Genomic DNA, 23,052 nt, shown 5'->3' on the forward strand with positions numbered 1-23,052 from the left:
CAATCGCTTATATGTATTTTATAAAGATGTCATATTTTTTTAATCAGGAAATTGTGTTCCTTCTTTACAAAGCTTTATATGACATTCCTCATATTACAGAAATAATTTGTCTTTACATGTAATAATCCAAGATCTTTTAATTCAATAGTACATTATCTCTCCATATCCTAATCATATTTGAGTTCATTCAATGACTATACTAATTTGCAATGGAAAGAAACTTTTCATTCAACACAGGCAAATTATGCTGATGTGGGAAATATGCAAATTAATTTTGTAGTATACATTCTAATAAATAATTGTGTAATTAACATGTGTGCTTGTTTGTTTTGTCTATATGTTGTTTCATCTTTAGTTGAACTCTTTGAGTAAACAGTATATGAATCTTATTTACTATCATCACAGTCACCAGGTGTCCACTCTCAAATCCACTAGAGGACACTCCTCTCATCACATGGACTGTCATTGCACACTACATTTCCCATAACCCATTTCCTGGACTCATAATACACTGATCACCCTCACCTGTTTTTAGTTTACCTTGTCATTTCAGTCTATATAAGCCTGGTGCGTTCTCTCTTTCAAGGGCGAAGTCTTGTTTTTGTGTCAACTGCATTTATGAGCATTCGTTCATTGTTTTGGATTACACCGTGTTTTTGGACCTTGGATTGCACAGCTGTCTTTTGTGAACCTTTGCTGCCTTCCTCGACCATTGCCTGTGACCCCTTTTCTGATTGTACAGCCCTGAACTTATTGCCTGTTTGTACCTGATCTCCTTTAATAAAGCTGCATTTAGATCTGCAACCCTTGGGTCTCGGAGCAGTTCGTGACAACTATAGGCTCTACATAGATAAAAGCATGGGCATGAGTGAAATACAGTATTTTGATTGGTAAATTGATTTATAATGGTTCCTATTGTAATTGTTAGGATTTTTATTCTTCTGCCATAAAATACCAAGCTGTAGTTGGTCTATTGTCTTGACCTAGCAGCAGAACCATGACAGAACCTCTTGTTTTATGTGGAGAGGGCCACATGTTTTATGTTTATTTTGGCCCTTATGGCTTTCAATACAATCTCTCTGGTCTCGTCTCTGTTCCTGCCCTTTCATTTCTTCATTATCGATTGTTAGTTATTTATATAGTACAGTGATTTTTATTATCAGTAACAAAGGCATTACCTGATGACATTTTACTGTGCGGGGTTGTGTAATGTCATAATTTTATATTCTCTATAATCTGAGACATATTTCATGTATATCAAGCAAAGATTTTGGGTAGTGTTCACACAAATTTACACTGAATATAAAACACCAAGAGAATCTTTGAACCCCGTTATTCCCTGTCCCTGCCCTAGCACTATATAAGGGACAGCATTAACCTCCTCTCTGCATTCTCTCTTCTTGTCCTCGGGAAGACGATGAATTTTAGAGGTTCATTATCAGATACCTTCACTTCTTTCAGTTACTTTCTTCTGTACGTTTCTTCACTTTGAGTGAAGTTGGAGATGAATTTTAGTAAATGCACAAACTTCTTTTTGGGCGACACACCCCCTGACTTCAAACCACCAGCAGGCGTGTTAGTCAAGCACATCTGCCGGTGTCTTCCCGAGGACAAGGTTGAGCAAATTTATCTGTTTGCAACTTTATACAGCACATCCTGGAAGATTCCCATCTTCTCTGTGTATGTGTTTGGCAGCCCAAATATTGGGAGATGTGACATTAGATGTGCTGATCCATTTTACGGAAATAAGATTAAAGGTGAAGTTTGTAGTTTTTGTACATTCTGTGCTCTAGCTCATGTCTGAACTTCTAGAAAAATGTAATATTACTTCAAAAGTTGATGTCTATTTTGAAAAATTCCGTTTCTTCGTTTTCCTTTAGCTGGATGGATATCCTGAGCCATGCATGCGGCCTAAAGGTTCTGGTAAAAAATATTGGTATAAATCGAGCTGTTAGTAAAAATTATAACAACACAAGTAAAGGTCACCTCTCTCCAGTACTTCACACCAACAATCATCTGTCAATGCTGGCCACATCCACACTGACCAACGCTGCTCCGCAGAATTCAACTTTCAATCAGAATGTTTGGCTGAAACATGAGAAAGCCGTGATTAAAGACCTTGAATCCTGTGAAGTGGATTATTTGTTGACTGGGGTACTTCCTGACGTCAAAATAACGTCACTGTATCAAAGTATTACTGGAGAGCCACCTGCTGACTAAAGAACAGTCAGTACATATGGCAGGGCTAGGACCAGACAACAATGACCGTGTGAAGGAATTAACAATTAATTAACATATGTTTCAACCAAAAAAATAAACCCAAGCATACCAACCCAGCCTAAAAACCCACCTATACATGCAACTAAAAGAACTGTCACAAATCAACCTTTATCGCAGCTTGTATAGCAGAAAACACGATGTTCCTCGTCCAATTTTCGTGTGTATCTAATCTCCTATTTTTCTTATTTATACGGTATATATTTACAAACTCAGAATTTTTTTTTGTTTCTCGAATCCTTCGTTTTCTCTCTCAATCACGGAACTACATATGTGCAAAGAGAATAAAACACTTTCTATTGTACTGTGAATGTTGTGATTCTGCAGAGTTTTTTCTTTATGTAAACAAAATAGACATAAGTACAACTGTGATATGAATTGTGATTGTAAATTTGTAATATAATGATCAGGCTATAACTTCCTGAATGTCGGGTTATCCGTAGACCGGAGACTTGATTTTTATATACAGATTAGTATTACAACAGACTTTTAAACATAACACCACTGAACATACAGATGAGATGACAAACCTTGTAAATGCATTTACATACATTATATTTTCCACAACGTTTTCATTTTAAGGCCTAAATCTTATTGACTCAGATTCAGTTGTCCTTGGTCTCGCAGTGTTCATCTGGTGCTTCTTTTAAGCTTTTCTTTTAGGTACATACTGCAAATCTTTGCCCATAAAACTAGTTTTTGAGGCATGTGTCACATTCTATTTTATCTTGTGTTCTAAACATTTTTCAAATGCCTTTGGTAGATGTACTTAACAGTTTCCCACTCTTTATAATTTTACCAAGTTTACTCTGTTTGCTCTGATATTCATGATTCACTGGCTTTTCAAGCAATAAAGTTAAAATTCCAACTTATAACTTGAGCAGTATCTCTCAGACAGGAGTCTCAGCAGGATCGATGAACACATATTGATGAAAATATGAAGATCCAGATCCTTCTTCAATAAAGCTTCCTTATTCCCTTTAGTTTCTAAATAACCATTGCTGTAAAATAAGATTGTTGAATAGGCAATAGGTCATAGACAGTACATCATTGTAAAAGCAAGTTCACTCCTTTTCAATTTGATTTAAACACAGAAAATATCTGTACTCCCTGTTTGCCGTTTTCAAGTTACCCCGGGGCAGAGAAAACACCACTCCAGCTTCTTAACATGTAAAGGAAAGTCTTATGCTGACATTATAAAGAAAGTTAACCATTCTAAGAGCAGAATGATACTTGACAGTGGACCCTGTTTATGGCTCAGCATCTCTTGTAAACTGCTAAACTTTGGGCTGTAGTTTGGTATTAACAGACATAGAAAGAACGTTGGTAGTCAAACAACAATGACACAATGACCCCCACTTCCACAAAAGAAAGAAAGAAAGAAAGCCACACAGGTTGACACAAAGAGGAATGATTGGTGAAAAGCAGCATAAGCTGAAGCTTGGCTCTGACGAGAATAAAAAAGCTTGGTGAAATTACACAAAGCAAAGCTTCTGTGTCAAGACCCTGATTTTTTGCCGTAAAATCAAAAACAACAGCAGACCAAGGACATATTAATAACTAACAGTCAACATATTATTTATTTCCTTTGAGCTTTCTGGAATTAAGCCTTTTGCTGATACGCTATAGATTGTCTTTTTGCCAAACAATTTTGTAAAATAAATAATAGCTACATTAACCATATTTAGTGTTTGGTACAATACTTCTCACATCATCACTTCCTCACCCTCACGTTGTTCAAATCTGTATGCATTTCGTTATTATTTTATTGTTATAAATATAAAAGGTGTTTGGTTTCCTTAAATTTGTGGTTTTCTTGCTGGTTGTGTTTTTAATTATTTCAAACGCTTACAAAAAATAATAATAATACATGATAATTATACAGCTTTCCTGTAGCTCAGTAGTAAGAGCATTGCGTTAACAACACAAGGTTGTGGGTTAGATCCCAGGGGATTGCAAATACCTATGCAAAATGTATAGGATAAAGCAATGTAAGTCGCTTTGGGTAAAAGCGTCTGCCAAATGCCTTAATGTAAAAGTGTTTCATGATATTTAGTCATATTGTCGAAGATAAACGTTTATATATTTTCACTTTAAATATACATTTATTTATACTCAAATACACAAAAATATGACTATATAAACTTTTGTTGTAAATAAAACTTTTATTTTGTATTTTGTGACCCCGAGTTTCATCAAGTTTGATGTACTTCCGCTATCTGCAGTCGCTGTGTCCTAAAGGATCTTTTCTAATGTTTGTGCACGTTTTGGAGTAGCTAATGCTTAACTCTCATGTATATATAGAAAGTAGTTAAGCAGAAAGTAAAGGAAAGATCCGAAGAGCTTTACGTTTGGCAGAATGTCGAGCTCCGTAGCGTTGCAGACGCACGTCGCTTCTATAATAGAAGCGTTAATTCACGCCGCGATCGCTGAAATGAGCAAAATCATTGGAGAAAAGACGCTCGTACTTCATGCTAGTTATGTTGCAAGCGACTTATGTGAACACGAGGAGACACATGAAAAACTAACGACGGAAAAGGAGCACAGAATGGTGAGGTTATAAAGTGATATTGTTTATAGATCTGCGGCCTGTTACATTAAACATGTGACGCGTTCAGAGCGCTGAATGAACGCATGTGCATATAGTATAACGATCAGCGCGTTGTTTGCGCAGGTCTGAACACCTGTAGATTGATTGACATGCTGTACTTTATGTATTTGGGTCAATGACAAATAAGACTTTCAAGAAGAAAAAAAAATATTTTAAGCAAAACAGTTTGAAAATGTATTTTTATGTCCAAAAAAATGTATTGTTGATTTATATTGGTTTTACAGCATTTTAGGGAGCATTAATTCATTATTAAACAAGATTTCTGATTTTACCACCCAGAAAATGTCAGGTGGTGCGACCATATATTAATTTAAAATAATATACATTTAATGTATTTAGCACTGAGTATTTTTCCCCTCATATATAAGAAATTTAACATAAAATCATGCCAAAATATTTTATTAAGAATTTTATTGAGAAAATTAACATTTATTTCTCAGTTTGGTTCTCTGTTTGTATGTTCGGACGGTCGCACCACCTACATTTTTGGTCTTTCAAACACCAAAACTCAAAAAATCTATTGAATTTCAATAAAATGAAAAGGGTTTCTTATAAAGGACATATTGTAGATCCATTTGATATATGACATGTATTTCAAAAAATACATGTCACGTCATTGACCCATTTACTTAAATATATATACGTTTTTTCAAAATAACTGTTTTTTTAAACATAATTTAAAATTCATAATTTGCTCTTCTCTTTTAATACAATACATTAGTATAAATGTAAAGGATATTTCAATGAATTTTGGATAAAAGCGTCTGCAAATGCATAAATGTAAATAAATGTAATAACATGGTATACTATGGTAATACTATGATAATCTTTGAAGTTTTGTCGGAGTACCGTGCAAATACCATGGAATATATAATGGCAATGATCCAGTGTGATTGTATATTAAGGGAACATCTGATACCACCTTTTTACAATTTATTATCTCTAGGTATTTGTACAATAATATTAACAATGAGTCATATATAATATTTAAAGATTACTAGTGTTTTTTTATTGAATCTTTCAGAGGCAGTTTGCATCAGTTATGGAAATATTGGGCAACGAGGCGCTTGGCAAAATAATCAAACTCGTAGATGAAACCAGATTTCTGTTGGGTCTTGAGTGCAAAACCTTTTCAGGCAAGCGAGCGAAGCGACCAGGCTGCGTCTTGAACATTCTGTCCGCCGGAGGACTTGGTGAGTGTTCTCAACCTTATTTTTATTATTGTCAAGATCTGCTTTTATTTATTAACTTCATAGCATGCATAACGTCCACTTACATCCAAGCGCACAATGTTTACTACATGATAAGATGTTTTATAACCTATTTTCATACGTACATTATAGAAGAGGAACATTCGTATGATGGAAGTGCAAGAATGCTGAACATGAATAATGAGGTAGATTGAAAGATATTCTGTTGTAAATTGTAATGTTGTAAAGAGCTAACAGAAAACAAATTAATAACTATATTTCAGTTGAGAGTTTAGCAGAAGATTTAAATAAAGTAAACATGGAGCATTAAATGTTTTTGCATTGAATGTTTGGTTTATTACCCTGTATAATGTTGACTTAAAACTACTTTTGTGCACCCAGTCTGATACGGCCTTGGAAGACGGTTCAGAATCCCCTCTTAGACTGGCTGTATCGATCAAAAATGAATTTGGAGAAGTTGACTTGCAGTCCATCACTGCAGGTACGCTAGTGGGATTCAACAAATATTTAACCATTGTTATGTTAATATGACTATTCATGCTTATAATTTTTTTTTCTATTTGATTTCCTTCAAGTCCACTTAAAAGCTACTTCAGAAGATGAGGTAACGTCTGCTTTACAAGAAGGTAGTGAATATCCTCTAGACATCATTACTGTCTATGGAAAGACATCATATATTTGTTCGGAGTGTGGCAAGAGCTTCTCTTCTCAAGGCAACCTTAAATCGCATCAACGCATACACACTGGTGAAAAGCCTTATGGCTGTGTCCTCTGCGACAAGCTTTTGCTCACAAACAAAGCCTGACAGACCACCATCGAATCCACTCGGGAGAAAAGCCGTTTGTGTGTAAAGACTGCGGTAAATGTTTTGGAAAAGCTGCACACCTCAAGACCCACGAAATAATCCACACGGGTGAAAAACCTTTCAGCTGCAACGTCTGCGGAAAAAGATTCAACATTGCGCAAAATCTTGCCAGGCACCAAATGACCCATACTGGAGAAAGAGAGTTTCAATGTTCAATTTGTCAGAAAAGTTTCACACGGGCCGTAACACTAAAAACTCATCAACTGATCCACACAGGGCATAAACCGTACTCTTGCACGTCGTGTGGGAAGGCGTTCCGACACGCCGTGAACCTTAAAAATCACGAGCGCATCCACACGGACCAGCGGCCGTTTAGTTGCGATTTGTGCGGCAAGACCTTCCGACAGGCTGTTAATCTGAAGATCCACAAAAGGATCCACACAGGAGAGAAACCGTTTAGCTGTAAGGAGTGCGGGAAAAGCTTCAGTCAGCAGAGTAGTCTCATTTCCCACGGCCGCACACACTCCGGCGAAAAACCCTACGGGTGCAGCTACTGCGATAAGTGGTTTAACAACACTAACAGTCTAAAGCTGCACCAGAGGATCCATACTGGTGAGAAACCGTACAATTGTGATTTCTGTGGCAAGAGTTTCAGTCAAGGCAGTCACCTACGTACTCACAAGCGGCATGTTCACGGAGGGGGGAAGCAGTACATTTGTGATAAATGTGGAAAACGATACGCAGATCCCCGCAATCTAAAGCTGCATAAATGTGTTTATGCCTAATCGTGAACATTTTGTACGCCAGATTTATTTGGAAACACAATACTTGCCATATGACAAACACGTACAGAATATTTTTATTTAAAAAAAGTTATAAGTTCTATTACTTGTAAAAGTACTAGTTTTTACAGATAGCAGTGTAATTTGAAATAAAACATGTTTTTAGTATTTTTTTTCCCTTAACTTTTAGTTCAAAATATCAAGCTGTGATAGGCTTAGCATTTTATGCCAGTATGCAAGAAAACGACTGTCTTGTAATTTGGTTTTGTTGTCTTAAAAACCGTATTGTTATATGAAATATTTTCATTCACATTCACTATTTCATCACCCCATATGCATGTCCTTATTTTTTGACCCTCATTTCATTCAAAACCTGTATATTAATTTATTCTGTGAAACTTTAAAATATGTGTTGAGTAATGTCTTGTTGGTTTTGTGTCTATAACATGAAAGTTAATGGGTGCCTATGTTGTTTGGTTACCGGCGGTCTTCAAAACATTCTTAGTGCGCCGCAGAAGAAAAGTCATTCAGGTTTGTGATGAAGTGAGGATGAATGAAATGCATAAGTTATGGATAGTTTCCATAATTTTTCATAAATTGTATGTCATTTATAATTTCAATAAAATGTTTCTCTGAGTTTTTGTCTTTTAACAATGTAAACTGTCATTCTTCATCTCCACTTTAAAGTAGGATGTTTAATGTCTAAGATATGTAAAGTGGTATTGATACTCACTCATTTAGATATGCAACGAAAACAGGGACAACAATGTAACAATTGTTTGAAATGTTTACTGATACTGCATTTCAGGTGCTTATGCTATATCAAGTAGAAAATAGTCAAGTTTAAGAGTACTTTTTACATTTATTCATATGGCATACACTTTTATCCAAAGAGACTTACAAGTAGAAAAACGTAGGCCTATAAAAATTTTGTCAACACGCTAAACAGTACTGTTAGTTTACAAGGCCATGATGCTAGAAGGAGGATTAAAGCTGGAGTGCGCAATGTTTTTTTTACAGACAGTTGTTGGTTAGTCGAATTAATGCGGAACAGTTATTTTTAAGATGTTTTTGAAACTTATTAAGGATGCTGCAGTTCAGGTGGAGGCTGGTAGGTCACTCCACCTCAGGGAAAACCGAATGCCTGCCTTTGTTTCGGTCTGGTGTGGCTCAAATATATCTGACCTTATAAGAAGGAACAATAATGTTGTTGTTATGCTGTAAATTATGTTCTTAGAGAATTCATAGGATTTTCATGGTGGTTGTTTAAAAACAACTTTTTGCTTTATTTTATCAAATCTATTTGTTATGTTTCAGGACATGCAAACAAATGCTTCAACCCTACTAATTCCACGCCCGCATTTTCTGTAGGTTTATTCGGTGATTTACTCAAATTGAGCACCTATTTTGTTATATGCACTTTTAGCTGAGAGACCGATGCGCATGCGCACTTCATTACACTTCCGGGTTTGTCTAGAAGTGAAATGTAACATCTCGCTCGCGAAGTGAAACTTGTTGCCCGGGCAGCGCATAAAGCGCAGCGTTATAATAAAGTGACGCATCGTTTCAGGACAAAGAACACAGTGATGGCGAACACTGTCGTGTCATGTTAATAAGACTGTCACTAGACTCGCTCTAATGGCCTGATGTCGCTCTGTTGTGCCTTTTGATCTCGATTGACTGACTGACAGCAGGATGACGCGCGTGATGTTTCTGGTGTCCGCGGTGGCTCTTCTCGTATCGGCTCCGGCGCGCGCCTCTCAGGGGGATAAAGAGCCGGTTTACCGGGACTGCATCAAACTGTGTGTCCGGACGAACTGCACAGGGGCCCGACTGCGCGGGTTCCAGTCCACCCAGCCTCCGTACATGGCGCTCACAGGTAACGTTACTACACTAACATACTGTAATAGTGTTAAGTGATGGATTATCTGATATGTTATACAGTTTCTTTTCCCATGAAAAAACCCACAGTATTTACTGCTACTTTATGATGTACTTGCATTGCTGTATACAGTTATCTATAAAACAAAAAATTGAGAGTTTCCATTACAAATTAGTTCATTTTGCTGAAATGTATATCTAAATATATGCATTGAACAGTGCCATATCAGTTTATGTTCAATCTGAGTTGATCTTTTTTCTAAGTGATACTTTTATCAAATTATTTCACATGTCTAGTGTTGAAATACTGTTTATTATGTCTTATTGAGTCAGGAGTTGCTTTTGATTCCGCAGTTCACATAACTTTTATTAAGAAGCATTTAATTTACTAAGCACCTTAATTTAACACCTCAATTTACGAAACTGACATGTTCATTTTTATATCCCGGTAATATTGTTAATGTGAATTATTTTTGCAATGATAATTGCATAGTAAAAATCTGATATTGTGACGAGTAATAGTTGGTTTGAACAGGTTCAGCTTGTCCCCCAGTCTGGTCAAGATATTGTTTAGCCAGTCGGACAGGTAGCCTACTTCAATACCTTGGTGGTTTGTAATTTATTGTAATTAAACTGTAATAAAAATATTCATATGCATACATACAGATATTTATAAGTATATTGCAGTTTAATTAAACTAAAAAAAAAGTTTACCAACCACCATGGTATTGGAGTAGGCAACATGTCCGACCAGCTAAAAATGATCTTGACCAGACTGGGGGACAAGCTGAACAAGGTCGATGATTGCCAGTGTAACCTCCTTACTGGTTTTACTTGCACCCTGCAAACCAGCAATCGGTCCGGCATCGGAGACGGACACTCAACGAGGAGGCAAAAGGCCAGTGTCTGTCGCTAGAGCACCTCTTGAGGTCAGGGAGTGAGGTTTAGCCGCACAGTTCTTTAACACTAACTGGCCTCTGTTACATCAGTACTGGTATATCGTCACACCCTGATTGTACACTATAGACACAACTATTCAACCATGAAATTATACACATTCAAGTAAGAGATTTATGTTTGGGCCCAAAAATATTAAACAAATGAAATCTCGTCATGAGTCTTCTTTAGATTGTCCTAAAGAAAGAACCCTTATGATGAGCTTTGATGAGTTCTGTAAATGAAATCTGATTGCTCCCTACTGCCTTGTTTTGATTCGTTTACGTTCAGTTTGTGATGTTTTTTAGATCGAGATATGATACCTGTCTGTACAAATAAATGTTGAAGTCTGTTCTGCGCAGTCGCTCATTTGTATTCTCTGATTTTTCAGGATGGACGTGTCGTGATGACTGCAAGTATCAGTGCATGTGGACCACAGTGGGTCTTTACCAGGCCGAGGGTTACAGCGTACCACAGTTTCACGGGAAGGTTTGTTTTTGAACTCTTGAAGGGACCTAAACAAAAATAAAAATCGGTCATTATTTAATCATTCTCATGCCGTTCTAAAACATGTAGGACTTTCTTTTGTGGTACGTAAACGAAAATATTTTAAGAAATGTCTCTATTGCGGTGTCCACATAATGGATGCCAATATGGGCCAGTGTTCTTTATGTTCTTCAAAATATATTCTTTTGTATTCTCCAGAAGAAAGTCATGAAATTTAAATGACTTGAGAGTGAGTAATTGATTGAAGAATTAATATTTTTGGGTGAACCAGGTCTTTTACCAAACAGGACAGGTTTCCCGGACAGGGATTAGATTAAACCAGGACTAGTCCTTAATTCAATAAGAACATTTAAGTAGTTTTTACAAACAACAAGCATTGCAAAAAAACATTAATTGTGTGCATTTTGTAGTTTAGACATCTGTTACATTTATTTAAGTCTAGGACTAGTTTTAGGCCTAAAAGTTTTAAAATTATAAATCATGTACATACTTTTCCCTTCTATCCTCGTAGTTATTTCGCAATGTGACTTTTTGCAGTGGCCATTTGCCCGTTTCCTGTGTTTTGAGGAGCCTGCGTCTGCTCTGGCGTCTCTGCTCAATGGTCTGGCCTGTCTGCTGATGCTGCTAAAATACCGCAGTGCCGTCCCCCGTCAGAGCCCCATGTACCACACCATCACAGCCTTTTCACTGGTGAGGCATTATAGTGTACAAATAGTCACAGCGTTTTATCTGCCATGTATTTGGAAACATGCTAAAACTTTCCAGAATCTTGCTCCAAATAAATGTGCAGTACATGCCATTGCCATGCCAATGCCATTGCTACTGGAATAAAGGAGAAATTTTGATTTTGATTCGCATATCTAGACCTCTGCAAATGTTGTACACTAGTCATGTTTGCGTTGTCTTTGTCCGCAGATCTCTCTAAATGCATGGTTCTGGTCTACAGTGTTCCACACGAGAGACACCTATCTAACAGAGGTAGATACATTCTCAAAATGTTCTTACTCTACATAAATATGCTTTGGATGTGTCCTTGTGTCTGACTTATTCAGTGTCTCATTTTTTGGACGCTGTTAAAAGAAGTGCAGCTTAATTAGTCTATTCCGTGTTTGGCGAGGACCTAAACAAAACAAAATAAAATCTTAATTTGCGTTCTAAAGATAAATGGAGCTCATAGGGTTGACAAACGACTTGAGAGTGAGTAATTCATGACAGAATTGTCATTTTCAAGATGACAGCCCTACTGTAACTGCTGTTTTAGAACCATACAAAGTAAATAAATCTTCTTTTGAAGGTCTGGATAATTTAAGTGTGAATCAAGACACAATACTGATTAAGAAAATGTTTTACTATATTTTTAATAGGGAATAAAATTAACAGGTGTCAAGGGTGTTAATAGATTTTCTCTCTGTATTTAATAGAAGATGGACTACTTCTGTGCATCAGCTGTCATTCTGTACTCGATCTACTTGTGTTGTGTCAGGTGTGTAAACACGCAGTGCTGTTAAATTGAAGAGCAGAGGCATGGGTTGATAAAGGGGATTTGAGGATTATGTTTGTGTTATAGGACGTTGGGTTTACGGAGGCCTGTGATCTCCAGTATGGTGGGAGTTCTGCTTATTCTGGCCTTCACGTCTCATGTCTCTTATCTGACATTTGTCAGGTTTGACTATGGGTACAACATGGCAGCCAATGCCTCCATAGGTAAGACATGAAGTGGATGCTAAGTTTTTTTACATGCATGATTTTCACAGACTATGCTGATGAAGATGAATAAATGAAAGGCTGTGTAAAATGGCTTTTCATTAAGTTTAAGTAAAGATAATATATATTAACGAGATGTGCCACTGCCATAACAATGAATGGAGAGGAATGCAACGCTCAATAAGGCATCTCCAGCAAAGAAAGCCCAGCTGAAGCAGGCCCAGATGCAGGATGAAATTACTGAGGGGGCATATCTTACCAACAATAATAAAATACACACATATAGAACATATTTTTGAAGCGCTGTTAAAAAATAAGTGTTTTAAAAGGATACCATTGAATCTCTTAAATGGGTCATTTGACGCGGCTAAAATGAATATGATTGTTTGCTTTAGATGTAATACAATGTTTATACACGATTTGAGGTTAAAAAACGCTGTATTTTCCACATACCGTGTTTGTATCTCCTCTTTGCTCCGCCTCACTGAAACACGCTGATATTTTACAAAGCTCATGGCTCTGAAAGTGAGGTGTGCTATGATTGGCCAGTTCACTAGTGCGTAGTGATTGGTCGAAAACTGCACGGAAATGTAACGCCTCTTACCATATTTGGAACATCAGGTTCCTCTTCAATTGTACTGGCAGGTACGCCTACCGTACTTGTGAATACATTTGGACGGTCTTAGTCAAATCGTGATACGAACTGACGTAGATTTGTGGAGGTGTGGTTACACGAGGCGTTTCAGGTAGGTCTGGGGGAGCATTCGCTTCTAGATAAAATACATATTTTGTTCTGAAATTTTTGCAATTTTACGTGTTTAATACATGCATGGGCGACTCATAACATACCAAAGACGAAGAAAAACACGTATTTCCGGCGAATAACCCCTTTAATTAATTTGTTATTCAAGTCGAAATTTTAAAGCTAGACTACTTTTAAAATGTTTTTGTAAAGAACTAAGCAGCAGCTATCAGGTCAGCGTTGGAAGGACTCCGCACAAGTGTTTTCTTAATGTGGTCTCTGCGGCATTGTGCTGTCTGGTCTGGGGTTATCTTTCTTGCTCAAGCCTTTCAAATTAACTTTGTCAATTTGAGAAATGTCGAATGTCATGCGGTGACGATTGTAGCAGCATACATGAACACATCTAAACAGCTAAAATTATAGATCCATTTTATTCATATTCCAAATTACAAGGCATTTATGTACTGATCTATCATCCCTTCTGCGTTTTGCAACAACAATAAAATTAGTTTTCAAGAAGTCCTGAAAAAAACAGTGAATTGATGATATTCAGCATATTAAACAGCCCTCGTTCTATAACTAAAATAACTAGTTTTTCAGAATCTTTGCTTGTATCACTATGTTTACTAGTAACACTGTGTTATGAGTACACATGATGCAGAGGATTTATTTAAAAACAAACAGGCAGCACAGTGGGATTACCATCCAATACGACCTGTTTACACGGTCCAATCGTATTTTTATGTTTGATTACTCATCTAAACTTTATTATTGGCCAACAGAGGCACGCACCATATCATCCTGTTACCCCTTTTCATACCATACTGCCCCCTTTTGCCCACTTGTGGTGCCGGGCCTGAGCTCAAGCGACATTGAAAAAGGGGATTTTTAACATAACTCAACCTTAGCAAACCAAAGTTATGGTACAGTCCATATCAGGTTTAATCATTGATCGGAAATATACTATTTAATTGTGATTTTTCACCATTGACTTGCTATTACGTAAATATCTGCCCAGAGACATTGGATGACTGCCCCCCATGACAAACTTTCGCGTATTTACAAAACACACACAATGCCTTCTATAAGGAAAAGTAGCCTACCCAAGAAAAAAAGAGTCAAATAAAGCCAATGAGAAACTACTGTGTCTCTTTTACATTTACATTTAGTAAAATCTTATCCAAAGCGACTTACAAAGAGTTTAAGGAGCAATAAGCGATATATCGTACAGGAGCAATAATGCAATAGGTGCCAATATTAAGGTACTTGTTTCAACAAAAGTTAGACCACTACCTGTTGAGAGAAAGAGAGAGGATTCTTTTTTTTTCATTTGTCTGTCAAGTATTCACAGAAGAAATGGGTTTTAAGTAGTTTTTTGAATGTTGTGAGAGATGTGGTTTATCGTAGCTAGTTAGGAAGAATGTTCCACCAGGAAGAATGTTCCACCTCTTCTTTGAACACCAAACACATTGTTTTCTATAAGCATACCTGTTACCCCGGGGCCATTTGCGAAGTCGTTCCGGTCCCCGTTGGTCCAGTTAGACCGCTTACTGGAAGCCATATACCCATGACAATCCTGTCTTTTGTTTACAAGCCATTCACATTACTTTCTATGAATAAACAGATAAATGTGTCACAGTGACAGTTTATCTACTGTTAAGTTGCCACGGGTCCCTGAGGTCTTACCTAAATAATACGGTACTTAAAATGTCTTTATTTGCAACTCTGGTGAAAGGTAAAACACTTTTGCATGTTGTTTATAGAACCAGCAAGATCATTCTCAAAATCAGAAGGAGCTTTATTACCAAGTGTGTTTACACACACAAGGAATTTGACTTGGCGACAGGCGCTTAGTCCAAAAGAAAGTGTACACATGGTGCAAACATAGTCTGAATATACATTAAGATATGCTTGGCTAATAAAATGTGTCTTAATCTAGATTTAGATTGGGAGAGTGTGTCTGACCCTCGAATAGTATCAGGAAGGCTATTCCAGAGTTTAGGAGCTACGTAAGAGAAAGCTCGAACCCCTTTGATGGATTTAGTTATTCTAGGTTTTATCAAAGTCTGAAATCTTTGAGAACGTGATGGATTTTAATTTGACAGAAGCTCTGTTATGTAGGTAGGGGCTAAACCGTTTAAGGATTTATAAGTAATTAAAAGTATAATATAAAATAATATTTAATGGGTAGCCAGTGAAGGGATGATCAATTTGGGGTTATGTGATCCTATTTGTGGTCCTATGTTTTTCTCATTAGCCTTTTTCACTTCATAGGTGCGACAGCTTCAAATGTGTTAGAGAAAATAGTGCCCAAGTTGCTGGTAAAGAAGTCAGATAGGGCTGCCAATAACAACACATTTTATATCTACTAATCTAACCTTATTTATCTATATTTATCTATTTATTCTTAGAAATTTATTTTCTGCAAGAAATATTGACAATAATATTCCTCAAGAATTTTTGGTAACTTCCTTGAAGCATGTATGTATAATGCATTATAAAAGTAGTTTTAAAGCATTGTAATGAACATTTTAATTCATTGTAATGTCTTATAATGTATTAACTGTAATAACAATTATTTATAACACTTAGAAATTAATTGTTACACTACACATTTTAAATTGGTTATACATCTTTTCAACTACATATAATGCATAACAACACACATTATGAAGGTTTATAATGCATTTTACCCTTTAATAACTCTTTATAATGCATTATGCATACATGGTGCAAGGACAGTTGGGTTTTCACATTAAGCAACGCAATGTTTAAAGCACTGGAATCAACTATGAAACAGATAATTAAACAGACATTTCATGAAAAAACTTAACGGAGGACTTTATTAGTGAAACTCCAAATGAAATGCTTTTTAAAGCAAAAGTAAAGTGCATAATATTATTTAGAGTTCAAGAAGCAAGTGTCCATCTCACATTATACAATGTATACAGTTATAAATCTACATACACTTAAACAATTATAATATAAAGCACTTAAGATATATATTATATTATTTATTTATATTTTTTGCACATTATCAAATGTAGGTACAGATCAATCTAAACGTTACAGTGGTTCTCAATTCCAGTCCTCCCTCCCCAAGTCCTTTTAAAAAGTACAGCAGATTTGAAACGTTCTGACTCAGTTCTGTCCTCTTCAGATGTTCATGCATCCAGCTGGTGCTGCTGTGGTATGCAGACGAAACTTTACAGAGTTTACAAACCACCCTTTTATTTTTTGCTAATCTAATGTATTCCCATTACTTTATTACTTTAGTATTACTTTAGGTGCTTTCTAGTGGTGTGAAGGAAACGGTTGTTTTTAAGTCAAAGGGTGAAAATGATTTTAAAAGGTATAATAATAAAAAAAGATATGTGGACTACTAAATATGGATGTTGACTAATTATCAGTGTCGATGCCGTCGATTATATCATCCAATCCTGACAACCCTAGAGCCAGATCTGGAAAGTTCTTTGCGAAACTATCTTTAGTGGTCAAGTTAATTGTTTTTCCCTGTTTATATCAAGTTATATGGCTGATTTCTGCAGTGCACAGTGTGCATGTTATAAGATAAGGTGATCGGCGACATCGTTGCTTTGAGATATAATATCCATATTGGTTAGATCTGCTCTGTGAGATACATTCAAGTCTAGTGTATGATTAAATCGATGAGTGGGTCTGTTGTTACTCCAAAAAATGTAGTAGTTCTGTAAACGCCACTTTCAATGCATCATCGAGGATATTTAAATCTCCGACAATCAGTACTTTATCAACATTAACCAATAGACAGATAAGAAGTTAACTCTTTCAGAAAACCAGTCTTGTGCCGAGGGGATGTTTACATCCACAATAGCCAATGTAAGAGACAGCAATATTTTTTCACTTTGGTTTGGAACAATAATGTTAAACGCAAGCACTTCAAATTATTTAAATTTATGCTCTGTTTTCTGAGTTACAGTTAGAAAGTCTCTAAAGATTGTTGTGACATCACCACCTCGACCAACCAGACCTGACTCATGCGTATAACAGTAGCTGGGTGGGGTAGACTTATTTCGACCGATAATCATTTGGTGTCAGCCAGGTTTCAAAGGCAGAGGTGTCAAATATAGTATATCAAAACTGTTGTCTGTGATCATTTCATTTACAATTACTGCCTTCGAATTTAGTGATCTAATTTTAAGTAGCCCAAACTTTATGAGTTGGTTTTGCACGTTTATTGCATTGTCTTCAGGTTTAATCACGATCAGATTTTTTCTCTGACTTTTACCAAAAGTATTATTTTGTTTCATTATTCGGTGGACGGAAACAGTCTCTATGCATCTGGAAGCAGTAACATTTTTAACAATTGAGTTGGAGGAACACAGACCATGGTTAAACTTACAGAGTTTGGTTGTAGCCGCTATGAGGCTACTCAGGTAACAGTGGCAGTAGACTTCGTCCAGTTAAGAGTTGTTCTACCACTGAAGTAGTTTTAGAGACATTATTTGAAGGTCGATTAACACAAAGTGTTGCTTTAAGAGATGTCAACACAGACTTTTTAATGTGACCCTTATGTCACTTTGCTTGTAACCTTTTTTCTCAGATTATTGCGTGTTTTGACTTACCAGTAGTGACAATAGCCATGAAGTTAATGACCATGATTATTGATATTGGAAATAAATCAGCATGAGTATCCTGAGCAAAATAGGGCCTGTTTTACATCCGTTCATCATTTTGCCTTCAGAGACAACAAACTCTTCCCATTGCATCCCTACACCAGTATGTTAAATGAATCTATCGGCCAAAAAACACAAAATACACCGAAATTAAAGATTGATTTTAATGACAACTTTATAATTTATTTAATCACAACTTTATTAGATAATTTATTTTCCAATATTCTCCCAATTTAAGTAGATATTGCTATAATATCCTTATCGTGGTATCTTTTGGAAACGTTCTATACATTAAACTAGGCATAGAAACAGATCCTTTCAAAATCTCCTGTAAATGCTGTTTGATTTGCCATGTGGATGGTTTTTAACAACAACAAACTGAATTTTGGTGTTTAGTATTTGATTTTATGTTAATATACCCAGTGTTTTGTAAATATTAGGTAGGTATAAAATGTGGTGCTATAACCTTAAGGTTTCTTTAAAATACTTGTTGTCTTATGCATACTTATAACTTTATTAGGTCTGTAAACTTTGATTTAAGTAAAATTGTGTGAATGTTTGTCTAAAATGGATTAAACCAACAAGGGTGTCATTTCTAAGAGCAACATATGTGTTACTGACCCATATATCCTCAAACCACCCAGCACTAGTTTAGAGTTCAAACACTAGATGTTGTCAACGTGTTCAGTTGTCTTAGAGCTTCTCACCCACCCAACCTCTCCGCTGTGTTCCCCTCTGGTGGTGCTTTTTGTCACTTCAGGCATTATAAACCTGTTGTGGTGGCTGTGCTGGTGTTGGCAGAACCGGCGAATCTTGCCGTACTGGTGGAAGTGTGGTATGGTGGTGCTTTTACTGCACGTTCTCGCCCTGCTGGAGCTCCTGGATTTCCCTCCACTCCTCTGGGTTCTGGACGCTCATGCTGTCTGGCATCTCAGCACCGCACCTGTCCATTTTCTCTTCTACAGGTACAGCTCGCCTAACAAGTGTTGAAGTCTTGAGTAAATACATTGAAAAGGCAGTGTAGAACTATGTATCGGCATGATCTTTTGTATTGTTGGCTTGTTGGCTGAGGTAAAGTTTTTTTAAATACATATGATGGAACACTACACTTTTACTTTAGTACTTTTAGTTTAAACTTGTTATGGGTTAGATATGCCACATGTGCAAAACCCAAAGACATGCACAATTTTAATAACATTTAAACACATCCTTCTTAGATTTATTGCTAAAAATCTCTTAAAAGCATGAACTGATATCTGGCTGTATTGCTATAAAACATTGTGTTAAAGTGCAAGGTCTTTGAAACGCTTAAATGCACTCTTGAGTCAATAAAAGATGCCAAATGCAAAACATAAATGTAATCCATTTCATTAAATGACTCTCCAAGAAACCATGTTTTTCTGATTCTTCTGTATCTTGATAGTTTTCTCATAGATGACAGCCTTCACCTCCTAAACACAGAGAAGCCTGGAGTGAAACTGGACTAGGAGGAGACCGTCTCAGAACCCCAACCCCTCCTCTGATATCCTTCCCATCAGGACAAGTAGGAGTCGAACTGAGCCAGGTCTCAATCACAGTGGCTCCCTGCATGTGTCCCGGGACCGAAGTTTTATGGGTTTGGATTTCCTTCGTTTTGTTGTTTACAGTTTATTTCCACCACGGACCATTTTACTTTGCATTGTACAGGAAGGTTATCATTTGGTCCAGTTCTAAGGATATGCCACTGTGCTGTTGTTGAAACTTGATTGATGTTTGCATTCACTAAGCTTTGCCTTCTGTAGATTCGATTAATAGAGTAAATTAGCATTTATCAACACATGTCTCTTTAAGAATGGTGCAGGAACTAACACCATCTTTATTGATGAGTATCTTCACTTAAGTTGTTTGTCCTGCATTTATATCCGTCAGGACCTGAAGTGTGAATATATTTCAGAGATAGAGGTAGATTGGGTTTTAGTTTTTAAACATTTGTTCTCCCAAAGTGTTTTGAACATCCTTACTCAGGAGGGGTTATGAATGAGCAATGTGCTGCTCAGTTTCTGAGACATGTGGCTGTGACGTCACAACAGTGCAATAACTGTAGCTACCAGCAGAGAGCGCACTGTTGATGAGTTTATAGATTATGGGATATAGATTTGCTTTTCTTTTGTGTTCCCAGTCTAGACCTTTAAAGCAATTGGAGGTTTTTTGTTGTTTCCCACAGTTGTAAAATCACTTTTACAGTCAAATTTGCTAATCATCCCTATGCATAAAGAAATAGTTCACCCCCAAATTTAAAAAAAATCTTTAGTGTTTACTTATTCCGTACCTGTATTATTTTTTTTCTTCTGCAGTTCATAAAAGAAGATATTTTGAAGAATGCTGGTAACCAAACAACATTGACTCATTTTGACTTCCATTGTGTGGACATAAAACTACTGAAACATTTCTCCAAATATTTTCATTTGTATTTCACAGAAGAAACAGTAACAGGCTGTACAAATTATGAGCAAATGAATAATCCATGACATTGTATTAGGTAAACAAATCCATTAAGAAGCAAACATGTAAATGATGCCAAAACTTAACTATTTCATGAATCACTTTAGTGAGAATATGTCTACAGTCACTCACAGAGAGCATATTACAGTATCGTGATGGCATGCATGATATACAACAAAACGACTTTTGCTTTGACAGGTTTGACTGTAAACTTGATTCCTCTGCTGCTTTTTTTTTAATTTTCTGACACTTTACATGTTATATCCCATCACTTTGTGCTTTATTTATTGAATTTGATTTACATGTTTCAACTATCTTTCACCAAGAATGCCTTTGCAATGAAAGAGTTCTTGATTCAAAATCAGTTTGAAGGTAATGAAAAAGGATTTTGAAGGCTTATCTGTTTGTTGCCGTGCAATTTGATTTCGTAGTTTAGAGCTGTTATAATCTAAAAGCATAACTGAGATTTTATCCACAGCAGCCTCTTGTGTTCTGTCACTTCATGCCTTGCTTTTGTTATTTCTAGTTTTGCTCATATAAGGCAGCACTTCATTGCTTGTATTTGTAAACCAACCCTTCAGATTAATGAGAAATAGAGCTACTTTCATCTCTTTCACCGGCCCCAGACTCTCTGCCTTCTTTTGTCATGTTTAAGGACTACTCACCTTTGTGGATTCTACATTTATTGCCACCCTAGCCAATATAACAGTTGGTTGCATGTCTTGTTACAGATTGTCACTTATCCACTTTATGTATGTATGTATGTATGTGTGTGTGTTTCAGAAGAAGAGTGCCAGCGTGACAGGCCTGGGGGGTAAATATAGACATTTAGAAATGCTAAAAGCGGTAGAGGGGGGAGGGGACATCAAGGGTGTCTGGAACAGTGATGGCAGGGACCGCTGACCACACTCAACAATACATCTGTCCTTAGAGAGCCCTTTCACACAGTATTTCTAAAGCCAAAAGGAAGTTCTACCACCAACAGTTTGTGAATTTGCAAGTATCTTCTGGTTTTAATGCAGTTCCTTCTGTCACCATTCCCTGTGGCATGCAGTCAATAATCACAGTCATTTTTACTTGTTATAAATCACAAAAACACAAATGCTTGACAGTAATCCACACTTAACGGAAATCTTTTGGAAATATGAATTACATTGTAAACATTGGGACAGGTTGTCAATGGGGCATTATAACTTTTAACACGCAATTTTCTTTACAGGGTTGATAATACTATACGAGACAACGGTTCATGCAAGATAATATTTAATAAATTTAATAAAGTGATACTGACAGTTGTTTTTTCTACTCTCCCTTGAACCTGTCGTGTTTTGTCTAATGTAAAATGAGCAGAATCCCAGTCTGTTTGGTTGAGCTCCCAGTCTGGATTGCTCCTATCCCTGTACGAGTTTGGGGTTAAAGTGGAACTTCCTTTCTGTTTGTTGCCAATAGGTGTGCATCAGACATTCAATTATTAATAATAATTTATTTAATTATGTATCTAAAGTATTTTTTGAGAATCCATGGAGAAACGTTCCTTTTGGTTGATTGTTTTGAGGTTGAGTGACCTGCATGCTGAATGTAAACTTTACATTTTCTCACGGTTTGGAAAAAATGAAGGACATTTGCGAGACATGTACTTTCGACCAAACGCCGAGGTTGATCTCCCAAAGGTCTTACTAATCTCTCTTTTCCATTGGGCAGTTTGATTGCTGACAATCCAATACCGTCCTCATCATGCACCGCTGTATATTACTCATATTCTTATTCGGTCTCTCTCTCTATAGCTCTCTTTCTTTATGTTGGTATTGTACTGCACCTTTCTCCACCAGTTGTACACGGCTCCAATTGTATATAAAAAGTCTTAAGGAAATTAATAAAATTGTTCTCTATTAATTCTTTTACCTTTTTACCCTCTATTATTGGCCATAAGTGCCTGCATTCAAAATGATTGTTGTCACTTTAAGAACAATGTGACAAGGTTATTTTGTTTACTAAACTTTTTCTGTTCAAACAAATGACCTAAAAAATAATTATAAAAACATAAACTAATTGAATTACAATACTAATTAAAAATAAACAAACAATAAAATAGAGCTAAAATAAAAAATAATTAACATTATACTGTAGCAACGTCAAAAAACATTTAACTTATAGAAAATACAAAATTGCTACAACTTTGACTAAAATTAACATGAAAACTGGGTATTTTCTGGGTATTTAAAAAAATTGCATCTTGCAAAAAGCACCAGTAGTTTGCGAACTGTTAAGAAAGTGCATCTTCATTAAAACTGTACTGGAGTGAATTCAAAAAGTGTTTAAAAGAAATTTGTGAGGTGACTTTGGGTAAGCCCCCTTACATCAGAAAAGTATACAAAGTGTTGCTATTATAGAAATTACCATACAGCTGGCATTGCTTAAAAAAACACACCTAAATAAATACACATATGCACAGTAAACATA

At 36.3% G+C, this 23,052-nt stretch overlaps 3 protein-coding genes and 1 pseudogene across 3 annotated transcripts; all 4 read left to right on the top strand.

Moving 5' to 3' along the window:
• Positions 1–1,504: 1,504 nt before the first annotated feature.
• LOC130439447 (endonuclease domain-containing 1 protein-like) lies at positions 1,505–2,293 on the top strand (annotated as a pseudogene).
• Positions 2,294–4,488: 2,195 nt separating this feature from the next.
• Positions 4,489–6,904, top strand: LOC130438633 (zinc finger protein 836-like). The gene is made up of 5 exons (XM_056770634.1): positions 4,489–4,828; positions 5,913–6,081; positions 6,232–6,284; positions 6,481–6,580; positions 6,675–6,904. The coding sequence occupies exons 1-5, from the start codon at positions 4,637–4,639 to the stop codon at positions 6,902–6,904; spliced, it is 744 nt and encodes a 247-aa protein (XP_056626612.1). The 5' UTR covers positions 4,489–4,636.
• A 179-nt stretch (positions 6,905–7,083) lies between these two features.
• On the top strand, positions 7,084–7,689 carry LOC130438637 (gastrula zinc finger protein XlCGF71.1-like). Its single transcript, XM_056770637.1, has one exon. It carries the CDS (start codon positions 7,084–7,086, stop codon positions 7,687–7,689), a length of 606 nt encoding a protein of 201 aa, XP_056626615.1.
• A 1,471-nt stretch (positions 7,690–9,160) lies between these two features.
• On the top strand, positions 9,161–21,876 carry pgap3 (post-GPI attachment to proteins phospholipase 3). The gene is made up of 8 exons (XM_056771696.1): positions 9,161–9,565; positions 10,895–10,992; positions 11,548–11,700; positions 11,926–11,988; positions 12,432–12,493; positions 12,578–12,714; positions 18,872–19,076; positions 19,535–21,876. The coding sequence occupies exons 1-8, from the start codon at positions 9,382–9,384 to the stop codon at positions 19,596–19,598; spliced, it is 966 nt and encodes a 321-aa protein (XP_056627674.1). The 5' UTR covers positions 9,161–9,381; the 3' UTR covers positions 19,599–21,876.
• Positions 21,877–23,052: the final 1,176 nt, after the last annotated feature.

This window comes from Triplophysa dalaica, chromosome 17 (assembly GCF_015846415.1).
Source record: "Triplophysa dalaica isolate WHDGS20190420 chromosome 17, ASM1584641v1, whole genome shotgun sequence".
Classification (NCBI taxonomy): domain Eukaryota; kingdom Metazoa; phylum Chordata; class Actinopteri; order Cypriniformes; family Nemacheilidae; genus Triplophysa; species Triplophysa dalaica.

Bases quoted from the DNA above. Each gene is read 5' to 3' on its own strand.
- LOC130438633 (XM_056770634.1), top strand. From the start codon at position 4,637: ATGTCGAGCTCCGTAGCGTTGCAGACGCACGTCGCTTCTATAATAGAA. The intron at 4,829-5,912 runs GTGAGGTTATAA...TGAATCTTTCAG, and splicing joins CGGAAAAGGAGCACAGAATG to AGGCAGTTTGCATCAGTTAT. The intron at 6,285-6,480 runs GTAGATTGAAAG...TTGTGCACCCAG, and splicing joins TGCTGAACATGAATAATGAG to TCTGATACGGCCTTGGAAGA.
- LOC130438637 (XM_056770637.1), top strand. From the start codon at position 7,084: ATGACCCATACTGGAGAAAGAGAGTTTCAATGTTCAATTTGTCAGAAA.
- pgap3 (XM_056771696.1), top strand. From the start codon at position 9,382: ATGACGCGCGTGATGTTTCTGGTGTCCGCGGTGGCTCTTCTCGTATCG. The intron at 9,566-10,894 runs GTAACGTTACTA...CTGATTTTTCAG, and splicing joins TCCGTACATGGCGCTCACAG to GATGGACGTGTCGTGATGAC. The intron at 19,077-19,534 runs GTACAGCTCGCC...GTATCTTGATAG, and splicing joins GTCCATTTTCTCTTCTACAG to TTTTCTCATAGATGACAGCC.